The following is an 18,176-nucleotide window of genomic DNA, read 5'->3' as shown; positions in this document are numbered from 1 at the left end:
AAACCTATTTATTCCCTTACCTCTTTTGAACTGAAAAGCTGCTTTCTTTTTTATCATAAACTCAGTCATGAAACAAAGATAGAGAACTTAAATCTTACACATTGGTGTTACTAGCGCAGAGCTTCCAAATCTCACACCCCTAGTAAGATGCCAGGCTTTCTTAAGACATACCAGCAGACAAACCAAGTCAGAAGAGTCCTGTCACTACAGAATTACACTGCCTTATCACATATTTCGGTTCTTCATATACGCGTGCATAAGTAATTTGGTGCAGCATGTGTCAGGCTGGTTGATGACTGAACTAGATTTGTATTAGCGTGTGCAGTGTCCATGGTAAAGCATTAAGCTACAACAACTCAATAATGTGGACATAAATTTTCCACAAGGGCAAGAAAACTATTTCTTTAAAATACTCAGATTACTTTTATTTGTTTTAAACAAAGCATCCATACTTTCTCTGTCTTCGAAACCATGGAAAAACCATGAAACTCTCTGTAACTTGCCTGTTACTAAAATACTGAAAATGAACATGTCCATTCATTGAGATGTCCATCAGCAAAAGATATCACAAAGACAACCAGATTAAAATGGTACTGCAGTTTCCACTTTATAACCAAGCAAATCCCAATGGCATCAATAAAACTCCTGTAACTGAATTTGGGTATGTACAATTTGCAGCTCCTGAGCTCATCATTTCAAAGCAGACAGAGAAGATACTTTGGACCAACCAGTACAAAGACCATACAAGGGTATGGGCAATGGCTCTACCTGAAGTAGAGAACATGAATCACAACCGTATCCTTCCTGAAGACAACACTGGAAAGACCACATCCTTTGAACATGAAGCTTCTGTGTGAAAAATACTGGAGAAGCTGGGGTCTACATCAGGCCAAGTGCTTATCACCAGCTACACACAAATTTCGGCAGCAGCCAGGTGTACTGGCAAGGAGACTCCCCTCACACTCTACCTATCACACTGTTTCTTACAAAACAAAGTAATCTGACATGCCTCTGAACAAGCAAACAAACAAAAAAAATCATATCCTGCTCCTGTGCCCTGCTATCCCCACCTACACACACACACTGACAGCATATAGCTCCATGCCACATATATATGTGGCATATATACATATATATGCATACATATACATATATATGTATACTTTTTGTGTACCTATGTGTATTTATACTATATACACAAAGACTGAATTTCCTACAGGCTGTGTAAAGGTTGTAGGCTGGGTAGAGGCAGGAGGTCTTCCAGTGTCCTGTCACTGCAGAAAATCCCATGCTCTGCACTTCTGCTTTTCCAAGACATCCAGGGGCCAACACGTGCTCAACCTAACAGCCCTACTTCATACTATACATATACACTCACCTATATATTTATATGTGTATATACAGTAAGCTAAGCTTAGCAAATGCTAAGTGTGGAGTGGTAAAGAAAACAGATTTTTTTTTTTTTCCCCCTCAAGTTAATTAACCAGACTTAATACGTGAGCTTTTAGATTGTTAGCCTATTTGAAAGACGTGGGTTTTTGTTATTCCAGCAACTGAGCTTTCACAGCAGTTTTTATTTTTCCAGGATGACAGCATGAGATTGTCAAGTATAGTTGGCTACACTTTCCGCATAGTTTTCTTAGATGTCCAAGGTCCTTCAGAGTTCTGCCCTTTGTTGCACTCTTTGAAATGCTCTTTTAACACCAACCTCGCGTGCATACTTGTCCACATCTTCCAAAAAAATTTTTGCAATTTTCACACAGCATCCTTCCTACAGGCTTTCAGAGCTGACCTATCCAGAAAGAAAGTACCCCCTTTCTTAATCCTTGGGTTTTCTACTGAGACACACTTACCAGAATAACAGTGAATCACGACTACATTAAATTAAAAGCGGTCCAGGGATACCAATAACTATTTGTTGTGAAGAATAAAAGCATTTAATTGATTCAGAGAAGTAAATCTATTGACATAATTAAATGATTTACCTGCTTTTTTTTTTTAAGCCTGCCTTCCTTTCTACTTTCTCTTGTTCTTCATCAGTCTACCTTTCTGCATTTCACTTAAAATTGAACACAAGCTTTTTGGAACAAAGGTGTGCAATTTGATGTAATCGTAGCATGTACAGCAAAATGAAACCACTGGACCATTTAAATACTAGCAAGATGTGCAGAAACAGCAGCACAAATCCATGTTTTCACCTTTCTTTTACATATTAAAGAGCAATGCAGGCCAGTAATTCACCAAGCACTTTTCATAGCCTCCATTCCAAGTTACACCTTCTCACGGGAGTTGCATCATTATCATTATCATTATCACGTGCATATATTGAGAGAAATGCATGAATCTTCACACCAGTCTCCTTTTCAATGGGATCCCAAGACAATTCAGTATTACAAAGCCTAAATTTTACATGGGTTTGGGGAGAACGAGGAAGCAAATGTTCTTTCCCAAAATGTTCTTTCCCTGAGGTAAAAGACACAAAGTCAGAGATCATATTTTTCACAATACTACAACACTCAGTTGAAAGCAGCCATCTCTCTTCCCTCTGAGCTTTCTAAGCACTCAATCGGTTTTTGAATTCCCAGAAAACTCAAAAGCTACATTTAAGCTGTTTACTTCCCATTCTTTTTTCTGGCTTTTATTTCAGAAGAACATTATTATTTTTCTGAAGTTACTAAGCAAAACCAAATGTCAGTATATGAATACTACTACTTGCTCTACTAAAAGTTTCTTTGTTTTTCTTTTTTACCACTGAGAACTGAGTTCAGTCATACTAGAAAAATCTAAAACATGCTTCTCCATAGGTTTAATTAAAATTTTAAAGCTGGATCCATGACATCCAGATTGAAACAAAATCGTTACTCTACAGAGATGTTGGCAGTAGAAAATACTTCTCTTGTTACGTTGACATCTTAACATTTGAGTGATGTTATTTTAATAGACAGTTATTATCCAAGAAATGTTATTTTCTTGTTTGAATCTAGCAGTTTTATCTGTCTGAAAGTAGAAAAAAAACCCTGAACTGCTTCTAGCTGTTGTGAACAGGCCGAGAGACTCAGCTGTTGCATTTAACAGAGGTACAGGGAAACTACAAGAGCATTTTAGAGGAAACGGGCTGAGAAAGTTTTCTCTGTGTATTTCTCATTGCACGTATTTTGTGAGTTTGACAACGGTGCCTTTTCAACATTCCCCCCCCTACCTAGGCAGTTTCATGGGAGAAAAATATATTGGTAAAACCCCAGTCTCTGCCTGTACTGAGAACAAATGCTGAACCTCAAACGACCTTCACTAAAATTCTGAAATTCACTAGTTTTCATCTTAATCTAATAAAATGTCATATGAAAGTTTTATCATCTTCTTGATTTTCTTATGAAAATAACACAGCTCCAAAAATAAAAATTTGCTTCTTAACCATTGCTGATCAAGACTCACTGTCAAATTTCCATTTAGAAATTTCTTTGCATTGCTGCATTTACTCCATTCAAAGTTACATTACAAAGTAAATGGAATTTCCTCTTTGAAAAGACTGCAAGATTCAGCTTATATTGCTTATATTCAGCACAACTGGGAGTGCCATGAGCTTAGCTTTCCCAAGAAGCCTGCGATACCAAGGAACTAAATCAATACCACGTGCAGAGAATTCCATTTTCCAAAGGAGTTTAAAATGTTAGAGAAGTGAGCTCATAAATAGCTTATTTTAAAACGTTTCTGAAAACTATTTTGTGCATTTCATTATCCTTCAGGCTACGCTGAAATTGTCAACACAAGTGTGACAGGCTACCTGCACTATTCTGCACATCTCAGCTGTCACCTATCAGCTCTATCATTCGTCCACCATCCATTCTGTTCTTAATTGTACAAAGGCAATACAAATAATGCTCTGGAATACATTTTAGAGACTGATGCATAGATTGTTTTCCTGGTTTTTTTTCCCCCATAAACAGTCTTCTGAAGGGAAACAGCTCCATCAGTTCTTCCCTTCACCCTTCCAAAAAACTTTTTTTTTTTTTCCTTTTAGCAATGAAGTGCAGAGTTTTTGTCATCACAGATTCTTTAAAAACAGTTCAGAAGCTGATGACTCCTATCCCGTTCTTACTGCTAATTAAAAACTCCAACCAAACAAAAAAATAACCCCCAAAACCAGAACACAAAGACTTCACTCAGAGTGAAACTAAGTCGTGTTTAACATGACTAAAAAGCAAAATCTAAGCCAAATTCTGATTTTATTTTAAAATAACAAAAGGAAAGACAATGTAAGTTCAGTATCAGACAGCTTTATGTCAATGAATATGTAACGGAACAAGAATAAGGCTTCTGCATTCACATTTCAAGTTATTCTGAGAAGCTGTTCGCTTTATTATTATGAGGCAAATCTGGCCTAGTAATAAACCCGCTGGGAATTAGGAACTACTAGGCTCAGTTTCACTGTACCTGTGTGCACAAACGATATGATTACAGGCATATAGGGGGTGATCAACAGGCTCCTCAGTGAAAGTATTTCCACCCAGCTGACTTGGAAACTGAATCAGTGAAAACCTGTAACTGGAAAGGAAAAGGCGGAGAGGTGTTCAGCATGTGTTTTGAGACATCAGCTCTTGAATTTGTCTGTGAAAGTCATGTGTGTACATTTATTGACGAGGAAATTTCATTTAGGAAGTTCCCCCTGTGAAAAGGCAGCCCCCTTCTTCCTATACAGCATAACCAAACTGCTCTAAAGTCTCTCTTATCACACCCAGGAACTGGACCCCCATTTTTACTGAAATGACGTACATACCTACTTCAGAAGGAAGCTTTTGTGCAGCACTTCTCTGCTGGTTTTGGGTTTTTTTTGGTTGTTTGGGGTTTTTTTGTTTTTTGTTTTTTTTTTTTTTTTTTAAGAAGGTAAGGTTCTGGTGTGTAAATCGTGCAGAAGCAGAAAGGTAACAGATGGTTGCTGGAGCCATGCCACAGAAAATGCAGTGGCTGACAGGATCTGTTATCCCTTAGCGCCTGCAGATAAAACCTTTACAGTTTAGGATAAAATTTCATTAAAAAAATGTAGCTGCTGACAAATGAAAAAAGCATCCACTAGAGAAGACTATGCAAAGAAGATTTCATCCCGCAGAGAAGATTTTATGTATTTAAAAGAATTCCTGCATACATAAAAGGAAAAGCTTTGCCTAAATGGAGGTTCTGTGATTTGGCTACCCATGGCAAACTCTCAGCTAGGATGGTAAAGCCACAGGAAAAATCAAACTCCCTGCTCCCACTTTTTCCTGAAAAAGCCATCTAACATCAAAACATCTAAAGGATCCTCTCTGCACCAGTTTGTGTGCAGCCAGAGCTTTACAAGACATTTGGCAACTACTCCAATGCAGAAAAATGTCAAGCCTTCCCTATTAAAAGCTATTGGAAGGGATCACAGATCTACACAGAAAACTCAAAAGGTATAAAAAGAGCCACTCAAGACCATGAATTTCCAAAAACCTGTAGGTCGCTCCAGGTTCACCCTCTGCCCAGAGTCCTAGCGGGCATCTCCTGGGCTTCACCGCCACGGTTCCCTCGGGTCCTCCTTGCAACGCAGCAGCAGCTCCAGCCTCTCCTGGCGAGTGATGCCGCCCCACCCTGCCACCTCCCACGCCCAGCGATCCCTGGCTGCGCACACTGCATTCCTCTGCCCTTAACACAAGGGCACGGGATCAGCAGGTCTCCAGGCAGCACCGTTTCCCCACCGTCCGTCCCACGGGCAGGTCTCCTCAAGGGAACACACCAACGGGCAACTGTGGTCACAGGCTGTCCCCATGTCACCTTGTGGCCGAGGAAAACTAGTGTGGTCATTTTGCACCCACATCAGTTCCTTGCTGGTGGGAAAATCCCAGGTGATGAACATTATACCTAACATCTTACGCACCATCTTGGGCCTTAGGCCAGAGGAATCTACCTGTGGAACACCTTCCTGCTTCTTCTCTGAGACATGTTAAGAAATAAAATAGAAAATCTGGGTGGGGTTCTTTTCCCCCCATTGTTCTGACCTATGTGATTTAATGTCAGTTCTTTATTCTGCCAGAAATTGTTTGATATGTGAAGGTCACACAATATTCTGCACTTCAACCATCTATAAACCAAGAACAGGAGAACCCCATACTACAAAACTGTTGTGGAAATAACCTTGCTGATTTTTGGAGGCATAGCGAAGTCCCAGGTAGAAATCATATTGGTGTTTCCATGAGGAGATAGCCAGGACTATGGAACTGCAAACATTGTGTTAGTTTGCAGTGGTTTGAGAGAAGTTATCGAGCCTGAATATTTTAAGGACGACGAAACTACATAAAAAGTAGCCATAGGAAATTTAGTTTCTGAATCTTTCCAGGACTCATAAGGAGTCAAGAAGACTCCTCCATTTTTCATACTAGTAACAAGAGCTGGAAGAAGTGAGGCGGGCTGATCAGCACAGCTTCTGAGAGAGGGTAACACAGAAACGTGACACGATCCTGACTAACAGGAAGGTAAGGGAGTTGCATTTACTAAGAAACTGTGTTAAACCTGTGTTGTCAGTACTCATTCCTCCCACTTCCACCAACACACACACATGATCACTTTTCTTTAGCCTCATCAGCTATCAGGGCCAAACTTTCAAACTAAGTTTTTATATTCGAGATGCTCAAATTCAGGTAGGTGGAAGGAAAAACATAGCAACAAAGAGCATAAAAACAAAAATCAGCCCTCCTCTTTGAAATGTATATAGTATATGAACAAAATACATCATATCCTGGTAGGGAACAAAAGGATTATCAAGCTGACTTCAAATGATTTTTGAAGAGTAAAAAAATGAAACTCAAATACTTGATTCTTTAAATTTGTGCAGCTTTTGCTCACTTCCTGAAGCAAATTATTTGGTTTACCCCTTGGGACAGAGTTTGCACAGCTCCTCCTTTCCCTACATGTGCCTTCCTCCTCCATATTTTTGCTTTTGCTATATTCAGGAAACCTAGAGATCTCACCCTGTCCTCCTTTGGGCTAAGAAAACCTTTCCATTTCTCTCCAGGTCTTCAGCTATCCAGATCCCTCCACTTCACTGCATGGTAGGGATAAACATGACCCCCAAATTATTAGAGGTGGGTGGCAAGCTAAACAGCAAGTGATCCCACTGTTGCTGCAGTGGCTTAAAAAAAAAAAAAAACAAACCCCAACAACCAACCAACCAAGTAAAAAGAACAAATATTTCACAGTAAGTCTAGTGACTAGGAGTTTCCCTGGCAACAAGGGCTGTAGGACTTCTATGGGATCAGTGGTGGCTTTTGCTTCCTAGGAAACCACTTGCTTAACGGTAAGAACTGTGATGCATCTCTGAAACTCACTTGTTCATCGAGCTCCTGGAGTGGGGCCGTGAAGCAGGGTGAGAAAGAAAGATCTAGGTGAAGGTGGTGGAGATCGCCAGATGAACAGCGATGCATGGGAGAGAGAAAGGCGAGGGGCTCAACTTCACATCAGGCTCTGATCTTGAGTGCATTGGCAGAGATAGGTCCACTCCCATCTAACACATTTAATCTACATAGAGCTAGGGCTCCTAAAGTCAGGCCCTTAGTTTATAAAAGCTATAAAGTTCTGCTAGAAACTAATAAAAGTTGTTGATCATTCTTTCCCTTCATCATTTTTAGTTCAACTCTACGCTAGAAACATTATTTCAGCAAACTCATGGTGTCACTCTCTTAGAGAAATCTCCTGCACTCTCAATGATGCTACAAAATTAGCTGGCTTTTGTTTCCTGCTTATAAAATAGTTGTGCAACATCAGACTGATGTCCAGCTTCAGAAACCATCAACCTCTGCATAGCAATTTATGTCTCAGTGTTGAGGATGCTTTTCAGTTGCTTTTTTTAATGAGAAAATTTAAGGCTATGTGTCCTGATTTTAGCAAGCTTTTTCAAAATCTTCCTCATTCACCTTCTCCACCTAACTCATTTCCCTTCCCTCCCTCCCATCACGTTTCCCACAGAAGTAAGAGCAAGATTATCCTTTGAACTTCAAAGCACCTTACAAATTTAACTCAGCCTCAACATCCCTGTAAACACTAAGATCATTATTATCCATTTGGCTGATGAGATGTCCAAGAGCTACTACTGAGAAGCTTCTTATGTGGTTTATCTTGCCAGGAGATCGTAACAGCTTACATGTGCCCAGTAAAGCCTGGAAGTATGGTTCTTCCCCATGTTTTTAATGTCTGGTTGGAAAATATACTTACAACATTTTCTGGCTCTTGCAGCCTGTCATCACAGAAAGGCACCACGCAGATTTTGCATCTGTCAAAGTTTGCAAATGAGCCACAGGATACTGAGCAAAATGTGTGGCAAACAAAGGCAGAAACTGCATTGAGACATATATTCACCATTAGAAGCTCAGTTATGCCGTTCAAGAACCAGAAATGAGCTACGGACAGTATGAGGATGAGGTACACTGTCCACCTGCTTCTTCCTGGATGAATGAAGCCATTAAAATACACCACAGATGAAGAAAGAAGCAGTGGAAAGGGCTTTGTTGCTGTTCTTCAAGTGCCAGAGCAGCATCATTAGGGGCAGGGAAAAATAAATGATAAAATTGTCCAAAAAGGAGACATTGGTCTTGTCTCCCCGCTCCCAGTTATCGGATGTGCACTTATCATCAACACTACATGGAGGTCCGCCAGTGTCCTCCTGAATGCCCTGTATCACTGACAAGTACCTCAGTGGCCTTTCACTTCTCTCCCTCCAGCAGAAAGGAAAGGAATTACCTTCTGGGGGAGGGAGAGGATTATAAGAGCTACACTTCCAGATCAAAACAAGAGATGGGGCATTCTCTCTCTCAAAATTACACCCTGTATACTGCATAAATAACCTACCAAATAAAATGGCTACATATAACCTGTTCTACTCTGCTGATGGTTTAGGAGCTGTAAGCACTTCTGGACAGACTCATCATTCAAACTACATGGACCAGCACCGTCCATGTTACTGTGAGGTAGAAACTGTGGTGTTCTGTGATTGCAGTAGGGAAGGTTTGTTAATGATAGGATCAGATTTCTTTGAAGATAGGGTGGCAAAAAAAACAGAGCAGGCTCCTGCACTGTCAATAAAAATTGTACAAGTCATAGAGGAGAGAAAGTGGGTACTAGTGCTTCATGAGCTGAAAGCACACTTTATTCCTGTAGAGTACATTTCAGGTTTTTTTGTTTGGTTTTTGTTTGTTTTTCCCAAGCAGTTCTCCCAGAGAAAGGAGGTTCCTGAACAACATGAGGCAAATTCTAGAGAGGAAAAAAAAAATAGCAAATACAGGTGGATGCTTTTGTGCATACTGAATTGCATTTGCTGCCCTGTGAAATGACTCCGCCTATGTCCAGTGCCTCCCCAGCCATTTATAAACCACCTCCTTGTAAACAGTGGAAAGACAGAAACTGTTGGCATATACAGCAGTGTGCTCAAATACACACAGAAATAAGTTTTCCAAGTTCTGGGTACCACTCCTCTACTTCACCACAAGTTAACACCTGCATGGACCAGTTAGCTCCTCATTTATTTTGTCATGCTCAAGCCGGAACTAGACATTCTCTAGGAAAGTCTTTTCCAGCCAAGGTTTCCAGCTAAGTAAGTCTCCTGAAATCCCAAATTAACAGATTGTAGGATAGTCTATGGATTCCCACCTCACCTATTTTAAGGAAGCAGGCTTCATCCTTAGTTACCTACAGCAGGAAGGGGAAACAGATTGCTGTATATCATACCTGCTATGTTTTCTCAAAATTATTTTCTGCATTAAGAAAAAATTCATGCCTTCTATGTAGAAAGGACCTGTATGAGGAACTGCAATTTGCTATTCTTGAATTTGGTGTATTTTTGTGCTGTTTAGACTCTTTGATTTTATTTTCTTTTCGGGTCAGTTTTTCATACTCAGAGGAGTACACATTAAAGCCTGAGAAACTGTACAATCTTTATGTAGGGAAAATAAACCAAGTATTTCCTTGCTGAATGAAAGATATACTTAAACACAGAGCTACAAAATGGGCACTCTCAAACACCATCCTCTTGGTTCTACCAATACGAGAGGCCTGGCCCACGTAAATTTGATGCAAAAAATTCTTAGCAGGGTGTTAGTAGGACCTAGGAAGTTGAACCATTTACTTCTGGAGGTAAGCCTACATTGCCAAACATTTACATGCTCGGATCCGCTAGAAGTACGTTTCCCATGGCTTCCTCACCACTACCACCTTTGCAGAATCACCTCCCCCTTTACTTGACCCTCAATTTCAGATAAGGGTAAGAGGGACCTTTGAAAACTATTGAGTGAAAAGGACACATTGTGCCATATAAAAGCGGGGAGGGACGTCTGCAGGCCCTGTTCTGTCTCATCCACACCATGAATATGAACTTCCATCTTCTGCCTCTCAGGTTAGAGAGTTATGCCAGAGACGCACCAAGACAAACAGCAGCCCTCTGGATTCTGAAAACCCAAGCCCACACCTCAGGACTGACCACAGCAGTGCTGCAGTGTTGCCACCAGCTGTACCGTAGTCACAGCAAGGCCTTCTACCCCACCAGAAGTTTCTTTCTGAAGGTGACAACCCTTCCCAAAGAAGCTACCAGACATGTTCCCACCAAGATGTCCAACCTCCCACACATGCAGGTTTACACTGTTGTTTTCTTACCCAGTTACACTGTTCGAGTGCCTGGCTGCTATTCAGATTTACAGTAGACTAACACTATTAACACTGAGACAATCCTTGGAACAAAGTGAGATTAAATATATGGTGAAGACTCCTGCAGAAACATTTATCTTTTAACAGGCCATGTTCCAAACTCTGTGTGCTAATCTCATAAGCTGTTTTACTAGAGCACAGAAATTTAACTAGATTTTATTTTACTTCTATCACTTTTCACACAGAAAGAGAAAGCTCTCTAGGTTGCATTCTGCAAAAGGAGCAATATGGCAGGGCAGGAAGAAACTGAAAAAAAAAAAGAAAAAATGAGACATACAGTTCACAGAAAATGCTCTGCTCTAATTTATTTCCTTTCATAAGTGGAAAGAAAGCCAATTTAAAAGTTTAGAATATAGACAGCACCATCATCTTCTGCTTAGGAGGAAATTAAGGCCAGCAGAGGTAATGAAATGGAAAGTTGATTCTGAAAGCGCAGAAGAGAGCAGAAACGTCTCAGGGTGTTACAGGTAAATTAGGCAATACCTGGAAAACTGTGTCTCTGTGCTGACCTATACCCAGACAGTTCTAAAGGTGAGAACCACTACGAGATGGCTGGTTTTAAAAATTTTCTTTTCTTGTAAAGTTGCAACATGATTCTACTGCTAGTGGGGTTTTTGTTGTTGGGTTTGGGTGGGTTTTGGTATTTATTTATTTGTTTGTTTATTTAAACAAGAGCCAAATCATTATTGCGGCCTACTCTATAATGAAGAACGAACCCTTTCCAGCTTCATTCACCAAATTACCCCATTTCTTCTGAATAAATAGTTTTAAAGGTTCTGAAACACGTATCTTGGGAAAGGGGATGCCATAAAGAAAAATTGTAAGTGTAAATCAATATAATTCAATGCAATATGAAAATGGACATTTGAACTCTGAAATTCATTTTGGTAGCCTTAATAGAGTGTATTCCACATAATTCTTGCTGTTAACTCAGCTTCTTGCCAGGTTCTTTGCAGGAGAACAAGATGTGTGTATACTGGCGTGTAAATAAGAACAGGTAAGAAGAGAAGTTGCGAAACAATGAAGGAAACACGTTGGCTCTACCCATCAAACCAGACACAGTGGGTGCATAAACAAGCAAAACCACTGTTACCGCAAAACTTCATTGGTATGTATTTAACTGAAGGATGTGAAAATTATATATTTTTCATCTGTTATGCAACAAGTGTGATTTATCAGCAGCAGTACCTGTACATGGTTTCTTAGTAGGCTAAAAAAATCAACAATTAAGTAATTTACACACATTTGTCAGGCTCGTATTTTGGAGTAAAAATTGGAAGGCACACAGACTGACAATGGGATACCATCATTTCTATTTCTAAGGCTCCCCAGTTTTCGTAAAGTCTAGGAATAGACAAACCTTAGAGAATTTGTTGGTGCCAAAAGACAGATTAATCTTTCTTAAATGAAAGTAGGCTGTAAAATATTACATGAACATTTATTTTTGATACTTTAAAATACTCATGACTTCTCTCATTCACAGTTCAGTAGGAACCAAAACCAAGAAAATAATTAGAAAATAAATATTGTATTCTTTCCCTCCCTCCCCATGCCACTTTTCTGTATAAGAGATTATGGCATGAAACAGTTTATATCACAGCCATACTGCATATTTCTCTTCCTTTTTCTGACATGAAGTAAACATAAAAGAACGCTCTGAAGAATCAATCTGTAAATTACCTTTGATATTCAGCTTCTCCATTTTCCATATGCAGAACTTAAGTTTTATTTCTGACAGGTGGTAAGAGGCTTATTTCCTTTTTAAATGGCAAAGCCTCAGACTCTCTGCCAGTATAGATGTATATAGTTATTACTACCTGTCATATGAGCTCTTATCAGCTAACAGTCCACCTGCATAAATTAAAAAATACCCCCTACCACAAACTTGATAATAAATATCTTGATACTTTTTAAAAATAGTTTGTCCTAAACTTTACCTTAATGAACATTAAACTGCATTTTATGACAGCTGGATGACACAGAACAGATGTTGAGCTAAAATTTCCTTTGCCAAATGTCAGTTCAGAACACGTATGTAAAACTGGAGTATTAGTTAGCCAAACTACATGGTGAAAACAATAGAAAAAACTGTAAACTACATCACTGCCTGCCAACCATTTTTCTGGGACTTCAGATGGAAATTCTGCCTGAACTGAAGATTCCAGAAAATAATGTTCACTTTTAGGAACTCTAATTGCTTATTAGGATGAGTACGTTCTCTTCTGGGTAGCTATTTTTCATCTTGAGCTGACTGACGTATAGCAAACGCTAATCAAATGCCTGCAATTAGTACGCTTTTGTCTTGCGGATTTTCCTCTGCCAGCGAGCCCTTGTTTGGACCTCTGGTTGGACAGGTAGGCTCAGTGTCTGAAAGTGATGCCTGCCATTCCCTTCCACGATTCGTGGCAGTCACATAAAACCCCAACCAACCAGCCAACCAAAGCAGCAATAGGTCTGAAAGGAAACTCAAAACTTATCATTTGACAAAGGCCATCTGCTGACCAACGTTTATTTTTTTCTTGCTGTGTAAGGTATAAATGATAACCCTTTGAGGAATACAATGCAACTTACACAGCCACTGAAAGTCTCTTGTATTCGGGCCATGTTTTCTTTTTCCTAATTAAAGCCAGTACTTCTAATTATACCGCCCATGCGCTACTCTAAATTTCTGTCCTTCCACAGTACTTTTTCAGGCGTCTGGAAAGTCTTCTGTCCCCTTTCCACACTTGTCATTTATCCACGTTTTTGCAATCTATCCATAGAAATCAACATGTTAAAAAGTCTCCTGATTGCTTTTGTTGCTTTTGTCCAAACTCCTTCCAATTTTTCAGTGTCTTTCCAATAGCTGAACGATCAGCAACTGCTGTAGGCCACAGATACTTTCACAAGCCAGTCTGCCTAGGTGGCCTATAGCTTCTGGGGACTAAGGCATAACATAATCAGGTGTGCTTCTGACATTTTGTTATAAGAATTATTCAAACCAACAAGTAAGGGCAGCAATACTAAATAAGAGACACCACGCACAGTCCATGGATCAAATGAATCAGATCAAGAGTAATGCAGACCTCTTTTACAAAAGTTATTTTGTGCAAAATCCCAATTCATCTAATAGTAAGTAGTAGTGATATTTAATGATCCTCTCTAAAGAGTTTATGAAGTTCAATTTATACCTGGATGCCTGCTTGCTACAGAAATCAATACTCATGAATGCACAAATGGTATCACAAGACAAGAGAGAACCAAAGAGCAGGCAAATGAAAAACTTACAGAAGGAAATCTTCTTTTACAAGCACATATCCTATACATTAACTGACTAACAGTTGTGAAGTGATAGCAGAGCAACTAAACAGAGATAACCTTTTCTTAAAACGATACTATGTCTAGGACCTGTAGAGCTACTGTATATATGTCTTTCCTGGCTATAGGGAATAGTGCCTTCAACATCACCATGTTTCTCCTAAGAACATTTCATGTAGATGACAGTCATTTCTCCTCTGGTTTAGTGCACTCCTAATGTAATTTTCTTTAAAGTTTGAACATGAGACAATTACAAAGCAAAGCTCTTTTTCCTCCATGGGCTTTTATATTCTGGAATACAAATTTATCAAAATACCAAGGTTTCAGAAAAAGACTGTTTCCCCCTGGTTACCAATGTTTGTTCTGGGGCAGGGGAAAGAAGGGGAGGAATTCAGTTTGTATTTTCTTAAATTGCTGGAGGAAAAGCTAAGGGGGGAAAAAAAACGGTTGAAGACAGAAGTTTTCTCAACAAGTAAAACTCTGCAATGGCAGAAGTAGCTGCAAGCAGTGACGTTTCTGATGTGCCATAAAATTTAGCTGCTGTTGTGTTCCCAGCTGGAGAGAGAGAGAGAACTGCTATAATGCTAAACAAGTAGAGAGATCAGATTGTGAATATTTAGTTTTTAGTGCAGGGACAGAAGTCTTTTCAAGTTGTTGCTTAAACACCTCCAGCATTTTCGTTGGGGGCAAATTTTTGGGCTCTCCTATCATTAAATTACACAGAGCAAAAATAAATAAATAAATCACACCATCTGCCATCGAAAAACCTTGTATAAATTAACACTTTCAACAAGTTTAAACTTAAGTTATCTAAGCGACTTACTTTCTTTTCAGTCAGAAAACTGAACAAAATCTCCAAGTGCACTGAGGATTACAGTTAGCATTTCCATTGCTGTTATCATGGAAGGCAAATCATTTGCCAGAAAACTCTCTCTCTCTAATCCATCTGCCTGCTTGGGGTATGTATGGCTAGAAAGTTTCCTCCTTGCACCTTCTCTAGATGTATTAGGATGGTCATGCCTCACAGCGACATTAAAAGTTGTGCTATATATTTAAAAAGCATGCACAGTAACAACCATTTCTGTAAAGCTGTACTACATACATTCTGTTACCACGTCCCGGCACTGGAAGGCTGCACAACACACAGGGTGAAGCATAAGCCTGATTACATACTGCTTCCACATTGCTCAGTCTCATTGCCCAATACCAGAATATCCTTTTCTGCAGCTTTTATGAGCATTGACTGCAGACAAATCAAGAACTGTAACAACTCCTGCCCAAGGAGCAACTTGAAAATTCAATCTACAATGGTTACAGAGTCAAAACAGTCATACCACTCCTCCCATTTTCAGAGAAAATAACTTTTCATAAGCTTTTGAGGGGTGGTGCTACTGCAAGCAGGCTAAACACACACATATAAGACCACACCTATCATTTCATCTGACAGAAGAGCTCATGAGAGCCTTCCAAGGTAAAGCATTAGGACAAAGATGTTATGCAAACAAAATCTTTCAAGTACAGTCACGTGTTTTTGGGTGGTTTTTTTTTTTGGTTTTTTTTTTTTTTCAGATATTCAACAGCAGAAACATACAAAGCAAACTGCAATTACAAACCTCTGCACGAGCAAGAAATAGTAGACAATTAAGGTTTCACCCACCTGGGATCTTTCTGAATGCTATCAATGGAAGGTGACCTAGCCAAGGTCCCTTCAGGTGGGATGGCTGGCCCAGATTTGCTGTATGGTGACTCAACAGAAGGACAATACTGCAGCTGTCGGTAGGGGTCTGCGTAATTGGAGGCTGGGCCGGCTGCATAGCTGGCCCTCTGGAAGGTCGCTGTTGCGTTCTGTGTGCCGTGTTGACTGCCTGTGCGCTGTAAGGGTACGGAGTCGACACCAGGGGAAGATGGGGCTACGACAGGAAAGTAGGGACAAAGTAAAAAATTGAGGACCTGTTCACAGAAATGGTTAACCAGGTCTAGGCAGAGGAATAATTAAAAAAAAAACAAAACAAAAAAACCAAACCACACACATATAAAACAGGGGTTCAAAAAGAATGAGGAAAAAAAAAAAAAACCAAACAACATTGTAATTTTCAAAACCACTGAAGTAAATAACCATCAAATGAATTTCTAAATGACATGCCACTTCTGGACTAGACCTTTACACCAGTTAGACTGTAGCGGTGCTTTTCACTTGGGGTTTTAACTGCGCTAACGTGAAAGGAAAAAAAGTGCAGAAGCAGCATGGGAATAGTCAAGCTAAGATTCACAACCACTGAGTGAGGCTTTTGCAGCCCTTACAGGGGTAGCAGTCAGTCAGATGCACCCACAGAAGAAGGGTCAAACCAGGCTCAAGAGTCCAAATTGAGGCAGATAGCTCTATGGCAGAAGAAGTAGAGAGCCATGGCCATCCCAAATTTGTAGTCCTGGTATCCATGAAGCAGGTAAAACTAGACACCTGCTACTGAGAGTCACTGCGTATGCTTCGTTAACCCATCTTCTGCATATTTCACCTTAACTAATGCTTAGGGGACTGCTACTGCTAACTCAGTCTGAAAAAACGCTAAGCACAAGGTGATCATGTAGATGTCTTAACGCACGCCAGCCACGGCTGTGCGCACACACCACAGCTCAAGATTAATGCATTACCAGTTTTGAGCGGCTTAACCAATAGATTTAAACTGACTTAACGCTTTTGTGACTCAAAAATCTTATTAATCTCTCTTGTAGCCCATTATCTTTGTGTTACAGCACTGTGTACTGGAGATCCACTCTGCTTTATGATTCTTATTAAACATGCAATATTTTTGAACCGAAGTCCAGTAAATTGCAAATGGCTTATCACTGTAAGGGCCAGAGGGCCAGTATCCACATGATCTTTGGCCTGGAAACAAATACAAATTAAATGCTGGCTCTGCTCAGAAGGAAATTCAGACTGTCTGAAGTGGCACATGAACTCATGGTGGCTCCCATTTACCCCCGTCCCAAGGCAACAAGAATACTTTCGCCAACAGCAGTGGGCCCAGGTCCAGGACTATTTTTAGCTGGGTCAGATTCATATGCTAAACTGTAGGCAAAACCATATATTCAAGAGACAGGTTTTCATAATAAATTTCCCAATCATTTCTCATTACCATGCACATTTACATTTTAAGAAAATAAATATTTAATGTATTATAGGTCCCTGAAAGGGACTTTAAGCATATTATCTCAAAGTGTCAGCAAATGAAATACAGTGAGCTTTAATACAATTACAGCAGTTTTGTCTGACCTAGTACTTGTCAAAGTTACAACACTTGAAAATTTTGAATTTGTATCAAATCTTTGCCTTATTTTTAATTTTTTCTTATGGTTCTGAAGTATGTAATTTTACAATAATGAGTATTATCTTATAACTTTGTTACAAACATAGATAAGTGGGATCACCCACTTATCTATTGCCCCATCATTGGGAGTGTTCAAGGTCAGGCTGGACAGGGCTTTGAGCAACCTGATCTAGTGAAAGATGTCCCTGCCCAAGGCAGGGGGGTTGGACGAGCTGATCTTTATCCAACCCAAAATAGTCTATGATTCCATGATTATGTTAACTTACACGTACAGCAATATTGTACAAGTATTGCTTTTGTTTAATTGCTAGTATGTATTTCCTTAAGAAATGAGTAATAAGACACATACAGACCTTTTCTTAAAACTGCATCAGTTAAAATGCAAAAACAGTATTAGCATAGTGAAGCATCCCATGCACAGGTCATGCAAAATTCAGTGTTAGGAAGACACAAGGAAAACATCACATTTTAACAGAAAATACACACAGTTCAAAAGCAAAATTTGGTGCCTTGTGAGGAAAAGAGTAAAGAAACAAGTTAGAGAAAATACTGGAAATATTTTCAAGTGAAAAAGCAAAAATGTAATTGTATACTGACATGGCATACTTTTAAATACTGTCACTCCACAGAATATGCTGCTAGCTTTTGACACATTATATGGGGAATTGCAAAAAACCCTACAACACTAACACTGCTGAAAACAAGAACTTCATTGTAACGTAGATTGCTTTGCAAAATATTCCACTGTATTTCCCTTCCTCTCCTTTGCAAGACAGTTCAATGGAAAATGTGTTTGTTTTTAAATTCTTTGAAAACTTTTCTTTCTATTTTCTCCTTTGTCTTGTTATCAAA

General features: G+C 39.5%; 1 protein-coding gene across 2 annotated transcripts in view; it reads right to left on the bottom strand.

The window, feature by feature from the left end:
* CTNND2 (catenin delta 2) overlaps positions 1–18,176 on the bottom strand; it is a 566,936-nt gene that overhangs the window by 243,031 nt on the left and 305,729 nt on the right. For both annotated transcript variants that reach the window (XM_075728121.1, XM_075728122.1), the window contains one exon: positions 15,656–15,908. In XM_075728121.1, the coding sequence (XP_075584236.1) occupies positions 15,656–15,908 (253 nt within the window). The remainder of the gene's footprint in view (positions 1–15,655; positions 15,909–18,176) is intronic.

The sequence above is a fragment of the Pelecanus crispus genome, chromosome 2 (assembly GCF_030463565.1).
Source record: "Pelecanus crispus isolate bPelCri1 chromosome 2, bPelCri1.pri, whole genome shotgun sequence".
Taxonomy (NCBI): domain Eukaryota; kingdom Metazoa; phylum Chordata; class Aves; order Pelecaniformes; family Pelecanidae; genus Pelecanus; species Pelecanus crispus.
The sequence above is the reverse complement of the archived record's forward strand: the minus strand, read 5'-3'. Positions and strand labels throughout refer to the sequence as shown.